The following is a 16,892-nucleotide window of genomic DNA, read 5'->3' on the forward strand; positions in this document are numbered from 1 at the left end:
TTCTCTGAGGTTAGATGAACTTCAATAAGAATTTGTGTTATTAACATATACACATAATCTTTATAGACATAGACATGTGGAAGAGCTGGCTTTTAGGTATAGAGACGTATCAAATGTGAGTTAAGTTGGCTTTCATGTCCAGGGGAAAAAAACAGGTCTTTTGTGGGTGGCCTATAAACCTAGTTAAACTACATAAAGTACGTAACACTGTTTCTATGAGAAACTCCTTTCTGTTTGTAAGTTATGTTTTACTTATGTTTTTAAAGTTGCATATAATTTGTTAGAACAATTCCACTTCTAGGAATTTATCCAGTAAGAGATAACAAGAGATGTGAGCAAAGAGTTACATTTATATAAGTGTTCACTTGTGCTCAGTCCTGTCCGACTCTTTGTGGCCCCATGAACTAGAGTCCACCAGGCTCCTCTGCCCATGGAATTTTCCATGCAATACTGGAGATGCCATTTTCTACTCTAGTATTATTTATAACAATAAAAAATTAGAAATAGTCTAAATGCTCAATAAGAGGGATTTGCTTAAGTGCAAAGATATAACTAAATACTTTGCAACGACTAGAATTCTATTACAAGAAAATGTCAACAGATATGACACAGTATTTCTAATATACTCTACAGTGGAAAAAAGCAAACTACAAAAAGCTAATACCATGTTTTTCAATATACATGTACACAGATTAAAAAAAAACTTGGAAGAATATGTCAAAATGTTCACAGTGCTTTATTGATGCAGTAGTATTAACTCTTTTTCTTTCTCTACTTTATTTTTTCCCAAATTTTCTGTAATAAACGTGTTACTTTTATAATCATGGAAAAATTCAAATATACAGTTTATATATAGGCACAAACAGTTTCTGATTCTTTGTCATCAATTTATTCTGACAAAAGGACACAGAAAAGAACAGAAAAAATAAATATTTCTCTTTGTATTTACTTTTTCTAATGGTAGTAAAAAATTACACTCCTCAAGATGAACTGAATACAGAAGAAGGAGATATAATCTCTTTTTCAGACTATCAGACTGACACAGATCACAAAGAATAAAATCAGCAAAGTGAAGACAACTCATGAGCTGCTGATACAAACCTAAGCTAAAAAACCCTTTAGGAATAACAGTTTTACAACCTGTATTTAAAAACCCCTAAAACTGTACATTCTTTTAACCAACCAATTATATTTCTAGGGATTTATCCTAAGGAAATTAAATAAGTCTGCAAAGAGATACACATGCAGTTATTTTCAGCAATATCGTTTGTAACAGTGAAAGATGAAGACAATTTCAAAGTGTATCAATAGGGTAAATGAGAAGACAGTATACCTACGGTGGACTACTATTAAAAAATATGCTACATATCTTTCTGTAGCAGATATTTTCTGATACTGTATATCATTTAGTGAAAAAATGATAAAACAGCCTTTATAAGGTCCCATTTTAAGATTTTTTTAAAAAGTGAGAATGTATATATTCATGAATAAAATGTTTAAAGATTTCAAACCAAGATTCACTACCAGTTTTCTGTGGTAAGTGGAATTACAAAAGATCTTTAATGTCTTCTTTATAACTTTTTGTACTACAATGAGCACGTACAACTCTTGATATCAGAAGGAGTGATTTTGAAACAGTCTGATTAGTCAAATAAAATTAGCTTTGGTTTTTTTCTACTCTTTTCTCATGGCTAAGGCTCTTAGAAGGTTCCTGATTTGAGCGCATGATACAGATGAAAAATGGGTCAACTATACAGTTAATGCCTCTATTAACAAAGATGGCATGCTTAAGTGGCAGTTATTAAGAAGATATTATTTCTAGGACTTGCCTAATGGTCCAGCAGCTAAGACTCTGTGCTCCTAATGCAGGGGACCCAGGTTCAATTCCTGGTCAGGGAACTAGATCCCACATGCCACAACTAAGAGTTCGCAAGCAACAACTAAAGATCCCATGTGCTGCAACAAAGATCAAAGATCCTGTGTACTTCAACGAAGACCTGGTACAGCCAAAAAAAGTAAAAAGTCAACACCCTTAAAAAACAAACAAACAAAAAAAATCAAGATATTATTTCTAGAAGAAAAAATGATATACCCCCTTTCAGCCCTGAGATATTATCAAAGATCTGGTAATTATGACTGAGCCCCCATCTGCTGCTATCTTCTCAACAATTATTTAAGTGTTCTCATCTCTAGTGATCATGGTGGCTTATTGTATTTATGGATATAGAAACGATTTGCCAAAAGAAATATGATTTATAAAATAAACAATGCAGAAGAAAATTTCAATTCTATTCAACACAGTATGCCCCAACATCACTGTCAAATATAACTTTCTGTGATGATGAGAAGATTCTATTTCCTGTGCTGTCCAATATAACTGACAGTAGGTCTGTCTAATGTGCTGACCAATATGGCACATGTGGCCACTGAGCATTTGAAATGTGGCTAGTACAACCAAATTTTAAAATTTTAACTTATTTTAATTTTAATACACTTATGGCTAGTAGCTACTATACTGGACAGCACCGTTGTAGAAAATTCACAGTATACAGACTGCTGTTGATACAAAATATACATAAATAAGTATCCAAAAAAAATATGGTTTCCACGTAAGACCTGGCATTTCAGTGCATATTTCCAAGACTAACGAAACCATGATTGTGTGAGTTACAGAATGTTTTTTGAAAAATTAAAAGGTCTTTTATGCAATCCTCATTCTTCTTTATCTAGGAAGTAAGCACACAATTTTTGAAAGCTTTATTCTCATGGCTTCAATAAGACTGTGTTACTTAGGCTCACCCATTACATCTCAACTTCTTTCTTTTTTTTTGTATCATCTTAGTCTCTCCCATCTGCCATCAACCACAGGCTTTTTCCAAAAGTTGAATTCTTGGTTTCCTGTTTTCAATTTTCCATTCAGAAAAGATTTCTTACACCGTCAACTATGATCCTACTTGTCTTCTGCAAAGCAGCACCACTTCACTACATAACCTTAAACAAAGTCTTAATATTTAAGACAGCTTCTCACCTGTAAAATAACTTCAGAGTGTTACCACAGTTCCTTTGGTTTTAGGAGTCTCTAAATTCTAGTAGAAGCCTAGTTATAAAACTTTTTTTCTGGTTTTTTCTCGAACTGATTCCTCTTCTTGCCCTTTAAGTGCTATGGTACCCCATGGTTGTCAGTGACCAACTTTTCCATTCTCCACATTCTCTCTCCAAGAACTGCATAAACCCTTCATTATGACTGTCTCAAATTTATGCTGCAGTTCTAACTTAACTCTTAAAAGTTCCAGATTTACACTTCTATTTACTTCACAGTTTCTTTAGTTGGCCTGATACATTTAAGACTCTAGTAGCACATGTATCAGGCCAACTAAAGAAATTGAACCAAACTTTGTCAGTATGGCTTAGTGATCAAAACCACAAGTTTTAGGATCAGATGTATCTGAATTTGAATCCTAGTGCTGTCATTTACTACCTGTGTAACACTGATCAGATTAATCTCAGGTCTCCATTTTTACATGTAAAATGGGGTTAAAACTAGTACTTACAACTCAGGTGGTTGTTATATGTGCATTTTATATATATAGTTTAGTACAATATCTGCAATATGCTAACAGCTCAACAAATGTTAGCTACTATTATCAGCAGCATTACCACCTTCCTACTCCTACAGGTTTAATAACTCCGGCAACTTGATGCATTCTGTCTCTTTACAAAAAAAAAAGAAAATTCAGTCAACATTTGTACATTTATTTTCCAGTATGACCTCAGACTGTTTTTCATTCCTTGACTGTTACTGCAGCCGGCCAAACAGATTACTAGATTTTTAATGCTTACAGGGTAGAGTCTTCTCTTATTTTTATTCCCACTATATTACCTAGCATAATGCCTTACGCATAAAAGTTTTGCTGTTATTAGATAATTCAAATAATCTTTACATTACTCATTCTATTACACTAGATCTCTTGAGTTCTTTCAGAACAGGGAGTGTCTTGGTCCTCTTTGTGTATCTACACCTGAAAATCCTTTAGTCAACAAACATCTGTTAAATGAACAGTCTCCCTGTTTCCAAACCTATCATCAGTCAGCTGCCTCAAATGCAAAGGGCAGCTCTCATATTCTCTAATCCAACCGATTTATTCTGACCAAACTGACCTCCCCACAACTTCAAGAGCAGACTCACTATCAAATTACTCAGGACTCTTATTTTGTATCCAAAAGTCTACTCAGATTAAGTAGGAAAGGGAATTCATTAGCTTGCATAATTTGACAGTCCAAGGATACCACTAATTCAAAGCCTGGCTATTGATCCAAAGATTACCATCAGAACTTGGCCTCATTCCTTCTATCTTTTGGCTCTGCTTTCAATTTATTGGCAAGCTCCAGGTTCACATTCTATTCTCTCAGCAACTCCAGGGTTCAAAGCATGCCTCATTCTCAACAGAATTAACACTCCTGCATGCTGATAGGAAAATATGTCCATCTCTAAACTATCACTATTGCCAGAGGGATGGACCACATTGACTAGCTAGCCCTGAGTTATGTGCACACCTTTGTGGCAGGGTGGGATCCATTCCACTGCCTGGAGTGGCTTTTCTTCCCATTTCTGCCTCCCCAAATTAAAGCTACAACTTTTCAGCCCCCAAAAGTCTTTCATGATTTAAGATTTTCCCTGTTCATTGGATCAGGTAACTCATTCCCAAATACGTCTTCTTCTTCCTAAAAATCTACCGTTTAAAACAAACAGGAGGGGAAAAATCCCAAGAAAATGTTGCATGATGAATTGTAATTATGTCAAGTTATAAACAGTACGGGTAATATGTACTATTTCTTAAAATGTAAGGATAGCAGTTCTATGTATCTATAGATACATTCTATATATTAGGAAAGAACAGATTATGTGGAAACTTTTAATATAGTGTTTAAGTAATGTTTTGGGCTTTAAATATTCTATAGGGTCTAAACAAAACATTTCCGCTAACAAAAGTTGGGTCTGAATTCAAAGTACCCTGTGTAACAGTCTATGGTTTTGGAGTTACCTCCAACAGGATTTGAGTTAGGCTCAAATCACGGCTAACAACACTTTCCTTGGCTTTAGCTACAGATCTCTAAGCAAATTATTTTTCTTTCCAAACCTGGGTTTCACTACCTCTAAAAACAGGAATGGTAATATCTATCTGTATGTAAAGAGGCTGTGTGGCACAGTGAAGAGAAAAAGAGTAAGATGGACCCAGGCTGAAATTCTACCACTATTATTATTTACATGCTTCTGAGTGGCTTCTTGTAAATTCTGTGTGATTCCTCATATGTAAATTTGGGATAATAATATTTTAAGCATTTATTTTGATTTATTTGGCTGTGCTGGGTCTTAGTTGTGGCATGAGGGACTAGTTACCTGCCCAGGGATTAAACCCAGGTCCCCTACACTGGAAGTGCGGTGTCTTAGCTACTGGATCACCAGGGAAATCCTTGGGATAATATTTAATTCATTGGTTGTTAAGTATTTAACAAGGCAATGTATTTTAAACATCTACCACAATGAATAGTAAACAGTGAAAACTCAATCAATGTTATCCACATCAAATTATCTGTTTAAAATAATTTAGAGAATTCAGTATTTTTGTACTCACCAAGGTCTGCCAAAGACTTCTTATACTTAATAAGAGATATTTCTGACCTTTTAGAAATTAATCTAGTCTAACAGGTTATAAAGTACTTTGCAATCTTTTAGACTTTTTGACTAAATAAAATGTCAAGGAACAAAAAATCTGGTTTATAAACAAACTATTAAAGTAATAAAAATAAGTGTGGATAATAATGAATTAGAAATTCATGGCATAGTAAGGGAAAAATTCATTGGCATTACTTATTCTTTATAAAAGCCTTAGCGTTTTCTTTGTTAGCTAATATTTCTTAAAGGAAAAAGACACTGGCCCTAGAGCTATTTAAAGCCGGTAAGATAATGAGCTAGATAAACTCCTACAATCAACTTATCCCTTAACTTCAGGCTTAATGCAGTAATACTGAAATGACTCATGCAATATGAAGTCACTATGCTATCCATCTCCTGAACAGTCAGTCATATGCCATATAGCCACCTCCTGAAGAGAATCACGAAATCTGGGGTATGAACGACAAGTTTAGACGCTGTCGATCGGAACACATGCAAAAGGCAAGTGGCCGCTCATTTACATAAGCAAAAAAAATTAATTTTAAGGTCATTCACTAAAAAACACAAACTATATTCTATATAACTGTTTTCAAAAAGATTAAACAAACAGACATTAGATTCCTTCCATTTTACAGAAGAGGCAGTCTCTTCGGAAAACAGTTCCTTGAAGTAGTGTTAACAGTTTTGCTTATCTTTCTAAAATGAGTGAATCATATGTAGTACTCAGCAATCTTTAATGAGTGCACAAACATAGGAAAAGTTAACAGCTTAAAAAAGGTTGTATGAAAATAATTACATCATACTATACTATATGTAAGAGATGTTTTCCTCCTTTGTACTGACTGTTTTTAATCTACTCCTTGAGGAAGCTGTATTTTAAACACAAAGGGAACATGTTGAACACGTCAGTCACCAGATACTGTTCTCTACAACTAAGAAAATCAAATAATATCTAATTTATTGTCTTTTCCGTGTTAAAAAAATATGTATAAGGCAAAGTAATTTTTTTTTTAAGAATTAAACATAGATACGGTAGGCAATCTTTTGTGCCTTTCCTAAATAGTTTTCTTCCTGCAACTTTTTTTTGAGAGGGCATGAGGAAAGAGGAAAAGTAGTGGAAGTCTGAAAGTTGGCCCTAGTTATTTTTACAAGTACATTTGGTAAGTCAACCAGACGAAAGGGAGAAAGAAAAAGCGTTTGGGCTCCAATGGAAACAACAGTTCTTAAAAAACGCCAGTGCTGAGAGTCATGCTTTCCTGACAATGCAGCGACCAATATTTTACTCCGATTAAAAGCGCGCTACAATCCTAAATCTGAGTAAAGTCAATTTGGCATCCTAAATCCGAATTGGCCTGCAGCAATCCGGTGGAGCAAGGGTCTACCTCAGCTTCCGCAGAAGTTAATTTTCTCGGAGAGTAAAACACTACCCATCAGTTTCCTATGGCCTTCTTCCCCGAGAGATGCTGCTGTCCACCTCGCCCCAGGCTCCGGATCTGACCCGCAGGCCTGGGTGGGTTGGGGCAGTCGGTTTCTCCCCGTTACCCTGGTCCGACCAGGAGTAATGGGACCAGTTACTGTAACTACCCGCGATTCCCCCGAACGGCCAGGACGGCCTCCGACCGCGCCCCGGGCCTCCGGTCCGCTGGGATGTCCACCACCCTACTCACCCGCCCGAGTGGTGTCCGTCAGGTCGTGGTTGGCCGCTCCCCGGGGAAACTCCCTCAGTTTCCGGCCGCTCAGGCTCAGCACCCCGGTTACCGCCGCCTCCTCCAGCGCTCGGTCGAGGGAGCGGCTCCACGAGCCCGGGCCAGGACCAGGGCCTGCGCCGGAGTTTGGGCCGCAGTTAACAACCGAGAGGTTACCTCCCGACGCTCCTGGGCAAGAGTATTCTGCAGCGGCGGCCACAGCGACCAAGCCCGCGGCCGCCATTTCCCAGCCGACAACTCTCCGGCCCTTCAGCTCAGCGCATGCGCGACCAGATGATAGGTGGGCGGGGAAAGGGGCTTACAGACCCCGGCCGGGTCCCTTGACGGACAGGGCTGCGGTGCCGCTCTGCACTTCCAGGCGCTGGCCTCCGCCCACAGGAGGTTTCCAAGAGAAATTTAAAACGGAACTCACAAATCTGGAGCAGCTCCCTACGGTAGGCTCCCAGTGGCCTTTCTAACATAACTCTACAAAAATATCTTTCAGACAACGCTCCTCACCAAAACTACCTTCCTCCCTTAGGAGGATTAGATTAAACATTTTTTAACACTGTTGCTGCCAAAAACGAGGGGAAACGTTCCTTGACTTGTCGTTCTATAAGCCAAGTGATTTAAGTGGAGATTGTGAATTTATTAACCATTATTGCCTGAGGGAAAAATAAGTGGCTCCAAACTTCATAATTCTCATTGAAAGGGTTATATAAATATTTTAGGCCCTTCCTACAAAATAGCTTCTTAAGGAAAATAAACACTTTAAATAGTACGTCTTCTTTGGGCAAGATTTTATTGTTGAACGAAACTGGGTGAACCTCACTGAGGTCTAAAATTTGGGTCTAGAAGCAAAACCGAGGAAGAGAAAATGATTTTGCCATAATCTACATGTGGGAATTAAAGATAGAACTGAAGAAAGTTAAAAATAAAAATGAAACCATTCAGTTATTGGAAAAGTAGAAAATATTTCATTTAAAATATTTTATAATTTTTTACCACACCACGGGACTTGCAGGATTTTAGCCTCCTGATCCCATGGACAGAGGAGACTGGTGGGCTGCAGTTCAGAGGGTTGCAGAGTCGGCAGGACTGGGTGACTTGCACAGCAGCACAACTTCCTGAATGAGGGATTGAACCCATGCCCTCCAGAATAAAAGCTGGGAGTTCTAACCACTGGAACGCCAGGGAATTCCCACCACTTCATTTTAAACCAATTAGGCCTCACATATATTGCAACCAGTCTTCAGCTTATTCTTGACATTATTGAATGACATTTAAGTCATTCCTGCTAAATGATGTAAATTTCCCCTACAATCAGTCAACTAGTATTTTCTGTGGGAAATAAGACTGTCAGATACAGATACAGTCCTTTTCCTAGATTTTTTTTTCATTTATTTTTATTAGTTGGAGGCTAATTACTTTACAATATTGTAGTGGTTTTTGCCATACATTGACATAAATCAGCCATGGATTTACACGTGTTCCCCATCCTGATCCCCCCCTTCCACCTCCCTCCTCACTTTCCCTAGATTTTAATTATGGAATCCAAATAAGCCAAATAGAGATTAAAACCACAAAAAAGGGCTGAGTGGGCGTGGTGGGGATTAACCATCAGAATTCAAAGAAAAGGAATCTAGTATGTCAAATTCTGAAACAAATCTGAAGGATTCTGAAGTGCAATAGGCTGGAAGGGGAGAGTAATATCTCAAATTGAAAGGAATATCAGCATGAACACATCCAGGTATGATTTATAATGGTTCATGTGGCGAACATTGCCACAGGCCAAAAAGTTCATGTCAGAGAGCAAAAGAAAGTAAGGTTGGAGAGATGCTGTCCATCACTCAAGGTCCAGCTTTACAATGAAACCTTGATTAGCACTTCCCAACTCCTAAATAGAAGACTGTAAAAATGTTTAATCTCAGTGCCAAAGTTCATTAGTATCAGTTGCTCAGAGAGTTGTTCTGTAAATTCTTACTGTGTTCTAGGTTCTTCAGCGACAGGTTCCATGATCAATGTCTCTAATGAACATGGGTCACCCAAATAGCAGGTGATCTGTTATCTCTGGCAGGTATCATCTGTCCAACCTATGAATTCGTTTTTGTTACTCTAGACTTCTAAAATTGTTACTCTTAGAAAGACTTTAAGCTATTTAAAGAGCAGGTCCTCATTTTTATTTTTTTAGGGCTATTTCAACCACAAAAGCAGAACCATATATTTCATATTAATGCTACAATGCTATAGAAATAGTCAGACTTTTAAAATGCACAGGTATCATCTATATTTGATGACTGATTACCCTCCACATTTGAATTCCTCTGACAAATTCTCCATAATATGCCCTCATTCTTCCTATCCACCTGCACATATCATTATAATTACAACATACCATGCTAATTCCGGCCTTTGAAGTTCTGACCAAGTTTATAGATTGATTATACTTTGTCTAGGCAACTAGATTTTAAGGTCCTTAATATGTTAAACTCTATATCTTCAATATCCTGGCAGAGTCTATCAATAGTTTAAAAATAGAGTAAGTGGAAACAAAGAAGATGCTGTTAAGTACTAACACAGCAGAGGTTATGTGCTAATACAGCAGAGGCTAGGAGAAAAAAGAATTACAGTATTTGAGAACAGGGTCTCATTAAGTCCAAAATATCTGTAGATATTAAGTCTACCAAGGCCAAAACAGAAGCCTGTGGATACAGGAAAAATGAAGATGCTATATATACCCTATTATATAAGAACTAGTCCTACATAAAGGCTGGAAGAAAAGATAAATCAGAAATTAATTTTGAGACCTCTAAGGATTTGAAGTTTTATCTACAAAGTAAAGGTAGAATGAGGGAATTCTCATCCTTCTCCCTCAATCTTCTCCATAAAGGAAGGGACAAAATCATCTTGAGAAAATAAGGTATGGGAGATGGGAGTCATTGTAGGGAATTCACCAGAGTCTAGTGATGAATAAAAGAAGTGATGAGAAACAGTTGCAAAAGGGCTGAGTAAAAGGACTTCAGGGATCTCTCATTCCACTACTGCTCTGTGGTTTGGAAGCAGGAGGTGAAAAAAGTCGATGGGGGTTTACCGAATGTTAGGAATTAATACAAAGAACCTCCCTGCTTCTTCCTGTGTATTTTATAGGCTGAAAGTTTACTCACTGAACACTAGCGGCAAAAGTTTCACTCCAACCTTAGTAACACTCTCCACCTCTGCATCTCATATCACGCAGAAATAAAGTTCTTTCCCTACTTTTACTCATTAGAAATATATTATGGCTACTCCTTTAAGATTCTACTTTATAAACTCAAAGCAGTAAGATTAAAATCTTGGCCAATCCCCTTCTCTTCAAATACAAAGCACAGAAGCTGGTTTGTTGAATATGTTCAACAAATGTTTGGTCCTACCCTTTCTGACTTCTTTAGTGAAAAAAAAAATTGACTTTTTAAAAAATTTTACAAGAAAATTTAGACAATGTGATTTTCTTCTCAGGAGAATAGAAGTGGAAATAGAAATTAAATATACAGGCTGCTGCTGCTGCTAAGTCACTTCAGTTGTGTCCGACTCTGTGCGACCCCATAGATGTCAGCCCACCAGGCTCCCCCTGTCCCTGGGATTCTCCAGGCAAGAACACTGGAGTGGGTTGCCATTTCCTTCTCCAATGCATGAAAGTGAAAAGTGAAAGTGAAGTCACTCAGTCGTGTCCAACTCTTAGTGACCCCATGGACCGCAGCCTACCAGGCTCCTCCATCCATGGGATTTTCCAGGTAAGAGTACTGGAGTGGGGTGCCATTGCCTTCTCTGTAAACATACTGGCTAGGCAAATAATTTCCTATTTATCTGTTTTGTGTTTTTGGATGTGAACCTTTTAAAAGTCTTTATTGAACTTGTTTGTTACAATATTGCTTCTATTTTATGTTTTGGATTTTTGCCTGCAAGGCATGTGAGATCTTGGTTCCCCAACCAGAGATAGATCTCCACCCCCTGCATTGGAAGGTGAAGTTTTAACCACTGGGCCACCAGCGAAGTCCCTCTTATTTTTCTTTAAACATTGATAAACCTCATAACAATATACTGAGAAAAAGTAATTTCAGTTCCAGAATGGTATCACATTTCCTTGTTTTATCAAGCTTTTAGTTGAATAGATTTCAGATAGAAAGTAAACTGTAATGGCAGGGGAAAAAAGAGACATTCAAAGTCAACAATTTATAAACAAATCTTTAAATCCCTCTTAGAAAGTGAAAGTGAAATCGCTCAGTTGTGTCAGACTCTTTGTGACCCCATGGACTGTAGCCTACCAGGCTCCTCTGTCCATGGAATTTTCCAGGCAAGAGTACTGGGGTGGGTTGCCATTTCCTTCTCCAGGGGATCTTCCCGACCCAGAGATCGAACCCGGGTCTCCTGCATTGCAGGTAGGCACTTAACCATCTGAGCCACGTGGGAAATCCCTCTTAATGGTTCACAGTAGTCCAAAATTCTTGTTGTAAATGCTTGGAGTTTATTTGTGTCATTTTTAAAGAGGGGTTAACTCCAAACTGATCTATGCAAAAATAACTCACTTTTAACTTAAGGAAAGCTTAAATCTCATGCTTCCTTTTTTTTTTTTAACAGTGGCAAAAAACAAATAATCATACAATTCTGATGAGACTTCAAAGGTTTAGTGATCAGAAATGAAGAAATCATTTTCTGCCCTAATGTTGCCTGCATTCAGAGTGTATGGTATTCATTCTCTGCAGTGTATTCATTCTCTGTCCACTATTTCTTCTCACTCTTACCTCCTTAGAGTAATAGAAATCAAAACAAAAGGTACCCCGACACTGTTTATGTTACACTGTGAATTACAAAGCTACTGACAGCAAAATATGATATAGATATCTATTATAACAAAAAATAACAACTGGGCAATAAATTCAAAGTTTCTTCATACTTGTAGTATTTTATGATTTGCTTATAATTAAAATTGTGGTGAAGTTTATACCTATTAGAAAAAAATACATAATGTTTGACTAGGAACACTGGCCTTTTCTAATAAGTCTACCTAACTGGAATGAAAAGTGATGAAATCTCATAATTATCACCGGCAGAGTGTATTTACTTACCATGTTACAAATGCTGAAGGACGGTATTACCATTTCTTAGATATCTGACAAGCCACACACCATTCCACTACTTTCTGTGGGTGTTCCATTCATGGAGAATTAAAGATCTAAGCTTAAAAAGTGACTGGAGCTGAGTATCACTCAGTGAGTATCACTGAATCAAGATGTTAAAAAAAAAAAAAAAACCTGGATGATCTCTAAAGGTTCGTTCAGTCTAATACTGCATTCTAAGAAAATCTGATTCTCTAACTCCCCCTGACTAGTTCTTGTTGGAGCTATAAATGAAGTGGTCAAAAGATAGTTAGTGGGATGTCAATATGAGTCTAAATTGATCTACCAATTTAATTGTTAAGCAGCTTTTCAAATCCTAAATGTTATAGTCACTACAAAGTTCTTTGTAACACAGAACAATCTAAAAACCACAACTCAATCTTTTTAGCTAAGAATAAATCATGAGAGGCCTGTAATATTTTATTTGTTAAAAATGAACAGCTTCAGAGCTAAAGGTAACTTTTCCAAAAAACACCAAAAAGTACAGTGTAAAGCATCTCCTCGTTAAATACAAACGTTCATTTTGTGATGCACTGCATCAATGTTTTTTATACACCTTGATGCAAAGGGAAATTTAAGTTGCATCTTGTTTAAAAAAAAAACTTTTAAGAACTGAAAAAGGATGACTACAACCACATTCTAAGAAAGGAAAAATTTCCTCCAAAAGAGCATATTCTTTTGTTTTTATACAACATGTTAGCACTCAAGAATTATAATTTGGCTGTAACAAAGGCAAGATTTTCTATTTAAAAAGAAAATGAAATTACAGATGCATGAAGAGCAAAAGTTTAATATACCAAAGACATTTTGTTTGATGCACTTAATATCAATATTTGGAGGGATTTTTAAGATTTAAAAAGAAGGCATTAATAATAGCTCTGTACAGTAATATTTAAAAGAACAAGAAAATGAAAACATCTTTATACCATATTTTCACAAACTGCTCTAAAGACAGCAAACTCATGCTCAGTTCCTTTTCCTTTGTTTTAAAATAAGTTATCAATAACTCTAAACCAGTCTAAAATGTATTGTTCATGAGTCAAATCTAAGCAGTCATACTTGCAAAAATGTTTTGCAATTAGTCCTTGGCCTACAGAGAGACTGGAGTTTACTTTCAAATTGTATGACTGGCTTCCAATAATCCCTTATCAGTAGACTTACAAGCAAAATACCAGATATTAAGGATCAGAATTAGTTCTTTGGTATAAGCATGAAACTGTTATTGATAGCTTTCCGTGGCTAGCATAAACCAAGTAACCAAAGGACCATGAGAAACAACAATGAAGCCTAGTATACCCTGCAACGCAGGCAGGAGCCATAACAATGTCTTGTGTTTTAACAGGGAAAATCAACACAAATAATACACTGCAGGGAAAACTAACACCTACTTAGAGGTTTTAACATTACAGCAAATCAAAAAGTTAAGCTTCAAAATGACCAAACTTGTAACCTGTAGTCTGAATATTTTGCTGCATTTTGGTATTATACCATAACTTAAAATTTACAGCCATCTGAGGACTTTCAGCACTAGCTTGACACAACAAATTAACTCCTCCTAACCCTCCAGAGTATGAGAGGGGGAAATCTTTTCTCACCACAAATGCCTGAACTTTACACAAGAAATCAGAAGCAAAGGTACAGAACAAGGTCATAATAATGTTAACTCTATTATAATTTTGCACTTTTAACCTTGTGACATATACATTTTTTTAAGAGCTGTATGTATACTGTTCAACTTAGTAAACTTAAAATTTAACTTTTTCAAATAAGAAGTCCAGGACTTTATGGCTAATTCTCCTATCAAAATATCTACGGAACTCAATCCATTTTAATTATAATTATTCTAAATATCATCTGAAGAATTTGTGCACACTAGACTCAAAACTACACTAAATCCAAACAGTATACCTATGACCTAGATTTTAAAGTCTTCATCTCAGTTACCATCTTCCACCTGCTACTTTCTCTCCACACAAATTACCAGATTTTTACTCTGGACTTTCCTCCAATTAGGCTCTATCAGATAACTTCGTAAACACCCACTTACAGCCTTTAAACACCAAGATTTTAAACAGAAGCTAATGCCTGGAGTCACATTTCTTGTTAAAAAAAAGTTCAGCATTAAAGATTTACAACTCTGGAGGTTTAACCTAATGTTATTTGAAAAATGAACCAAGTTCCAGATACCCCCATAAATCTTAAACCCCCAAACTGAAATTCTAATAATTTTTTATATCTCTAATGAAGAAAAGTCAACTGCACTTATTACACCAACACTATTAAAGTATAAGTGACAGCAACAAAGGGACCTACTTCAAATCTTGAAGACCAAGATTTACCAGGGCAAGGTGTAAAAAATGAGCAAAGGTGATGAGATCCTAAATACCACTATCATAAAATAATCAATTTCTATCTTTCCACATTCTTTCTGCTGCATGAGGAATCAAAAAAGTCAAATAGAGAATTGTTCTGTCTGGGCCAACCATGAAATCTTTAAGAACATATAGGTATATTCCCTGTTACTCTTTCAGGGCATTATTTATACATGTTTAAAAAAAAACTTCAAAAATAAAATTAAGAGTTATTTAGCCTTGTGAATATTTTGAAATAAAGTTTCTTGAATTTCTGTGATGAACTCTTCAAGCAATTAGATTTTTAAGAGTCATCACTCAAAAGTTCCTTTGACATGGGATCTATCCCACAGTTACAAAGCGGCTTCCTCCTTTGTTGAAAGTGAGAGTGGCTCTTTGTTCCTTCAGGATCCCAAATCGCTCATTCAAAGTCATCCCTGTCTAGAGAAAACAAAACAAAACAAAAATTAACAACTTGACTGTAAGCTACATTTGCTTTGGAACAATAATGTGATCATAATGGTAATTCACAGTAACAATACCTAACATTTCCTGAATACTTATATATATATGAACTCATTTAAATTCTAACAAACACCCATACAAAATAGGTGAATTTAGTGAAGTTCAGAGAAGTTAGTTGTCTACTTGCAGGTCTAGAATTGAAACTGAGTCAGAATCCCTAAAATGGCAATGCCAAAGAATGTTCAAACTACCGCACAACTACGCTTATCTCACATGTTAGCAAAGGAATGCTCAAAATCCTTCAAGCTAGGCTTCAATAGTATATGAATCGAGAATCTCCAGATGTTCAAGCTGGATTTGAAAAGGCAGAGGAACCAGAGATCAAACTGCCGACATCTACTGGATCATAAAAAAAACAAGGGAATTCCAGAAAAACATCCACTTCTGCTTCATTGACTACACTAAAGCCTTTGTGTGGATCACAACTAACTTGGAACATTCTTAAAGAGATGGGAATACCAGACTGAAGGGAAAGTAACAACTGAAAAAATAAAATCAAAATAAGCAAAATAAATTTGGTCAAATTTCCGTCCATACAGAAAACTATCTTCACTCCACAGGTGACATTTTAAAATGTAACACTCATTCATGATGAAAATTCTCAGCAAATTACAAATAGAAGGGAACTTCCTCAATCTGATAAAAACAGCCTACTACTAACATCAAACTTAATGCTGAAAAACAATGCCTTCTCCTCAAGTCTGGAGACAAAGCAAGCAAACATACTCTCAACATAGTACTGAATGTCCTAGCCATCATAATGAAGAAAATGAAAAGATTTAAAGATTGGAAAGAAATTCAAAGAATGATATGATTGCTTACAAAGAAAATCCTAAGTAATTTATAAAATTATTAAAAGCAGAAAGTGTATTTTAGCAAGATTACAAGGTTAATACAAAAACTGCCAAAACCATGGTGAGATACTCCACTTGACATGCATCAGAATGTCTAAAATCATATGACAGATAACAACAAATGCTGGCAAGGACAAGGAAAATTTCAGAACTCTCTTACATGTTGGAAGGAATGGTACTGCAGCTACTTCTCTGGAAAACAATTTGGTACTTCCCCAAAGGTTAAACCCAGAATTATAATATGATCTAGCAATTCCATTCTTAGGTATTTACCAAGGAGAAATAAAATATACTCACACAAAAACATGAATATACAGGTTTTTGTGTGAGCATATGTACATGAATGTTCAGAGGAGCATTATCCACAATAGCCAAAGAATGGAAACAATCCAAATGTCCATCAACTGACAAATAAAATACAGTATATCCATATGGTGGAATGTTATTCAGGAATAAAAAGAAATAAAATATTGATATACACAATGGATAAACCATGAAAAAATTATGCTAAGTGAAAAAAGCTTCACATATTATATGATCCCATTCACATGAAATGTCCAAAATAAGCAAATTCAGAGACAGAGAACAGACAGACCAGTAGTTTCCTAGGGATGAGTATAGTTAGGACATCCTATTTAATTCATTATACA

At 36.3% G+C, this 16,892-nt stretch overlaps 2 protein-coding genes across 7 annotated transcripts in view; both read right to left on the minus strand.

Moving 5' to 3' along the window:
- Window positions 1-7,695, minus strand: part of LRCH3 (leucine rich repeats and calponin homology domain containing 3) — a 99,286-nt gene extending 91,591 nt beyond the window's left edge. For 2 of the 6 annotated variants that reach the window (XM_043473213.1, XM_043473212.1), the window contains exon 1: window positions 7,342-7,695. In XM_043473213.1, coding sequence (XP_043329148.1) covers window positions 7,342-7,603 — 262 coding nt within the window. In that variant the 5' untranslated portion in view covers window positions 7,604-7,695. The remainder of the gene's footprint in view (window positions 1-7,341) is intronic. The other 4 variants (XM_043473214.1, XM_043473218.1, XM_043473217.1 and 1 more) reach the window with 4 other exon arrangements.
- A 5,216-nt stretch (window positions 7,696-12,911) lies between these two features.
- FYTTD1 (forty-two-three domain containing 1) overlaps window positions 12,912-16,892 on the minus strand; it is a 30,742-nt gene continuing 26,761 nt past the window's right edge. The window contains exon 9 of the mRNA XM_043473239.1: window positions 12,912-15,304. Coding sequence (XP_043329174.1) covers window positions 15,206-15,304 — 99 coding nt within the window. The 3' untranslated portion in view covers window positions 12,912-15,205. The remainder of the gene's footprint in view (window positions 15,305-16,892) is intronic.

This window comes from Cervus canadensis, chromosome 7, assembly GCF_019320065.1.
Source record: "Cervus canadensis isolate Bull #8, Minnesota chromosome 7, ASM1932006v1, whole genome shotgun sequence".
Classification (NCBI taxonomy): Eukaryota; Metazoa; Chordata; class Mammalia; order Artiodactyla; family Cervidae; genus Cervus; species Cervus canadensis.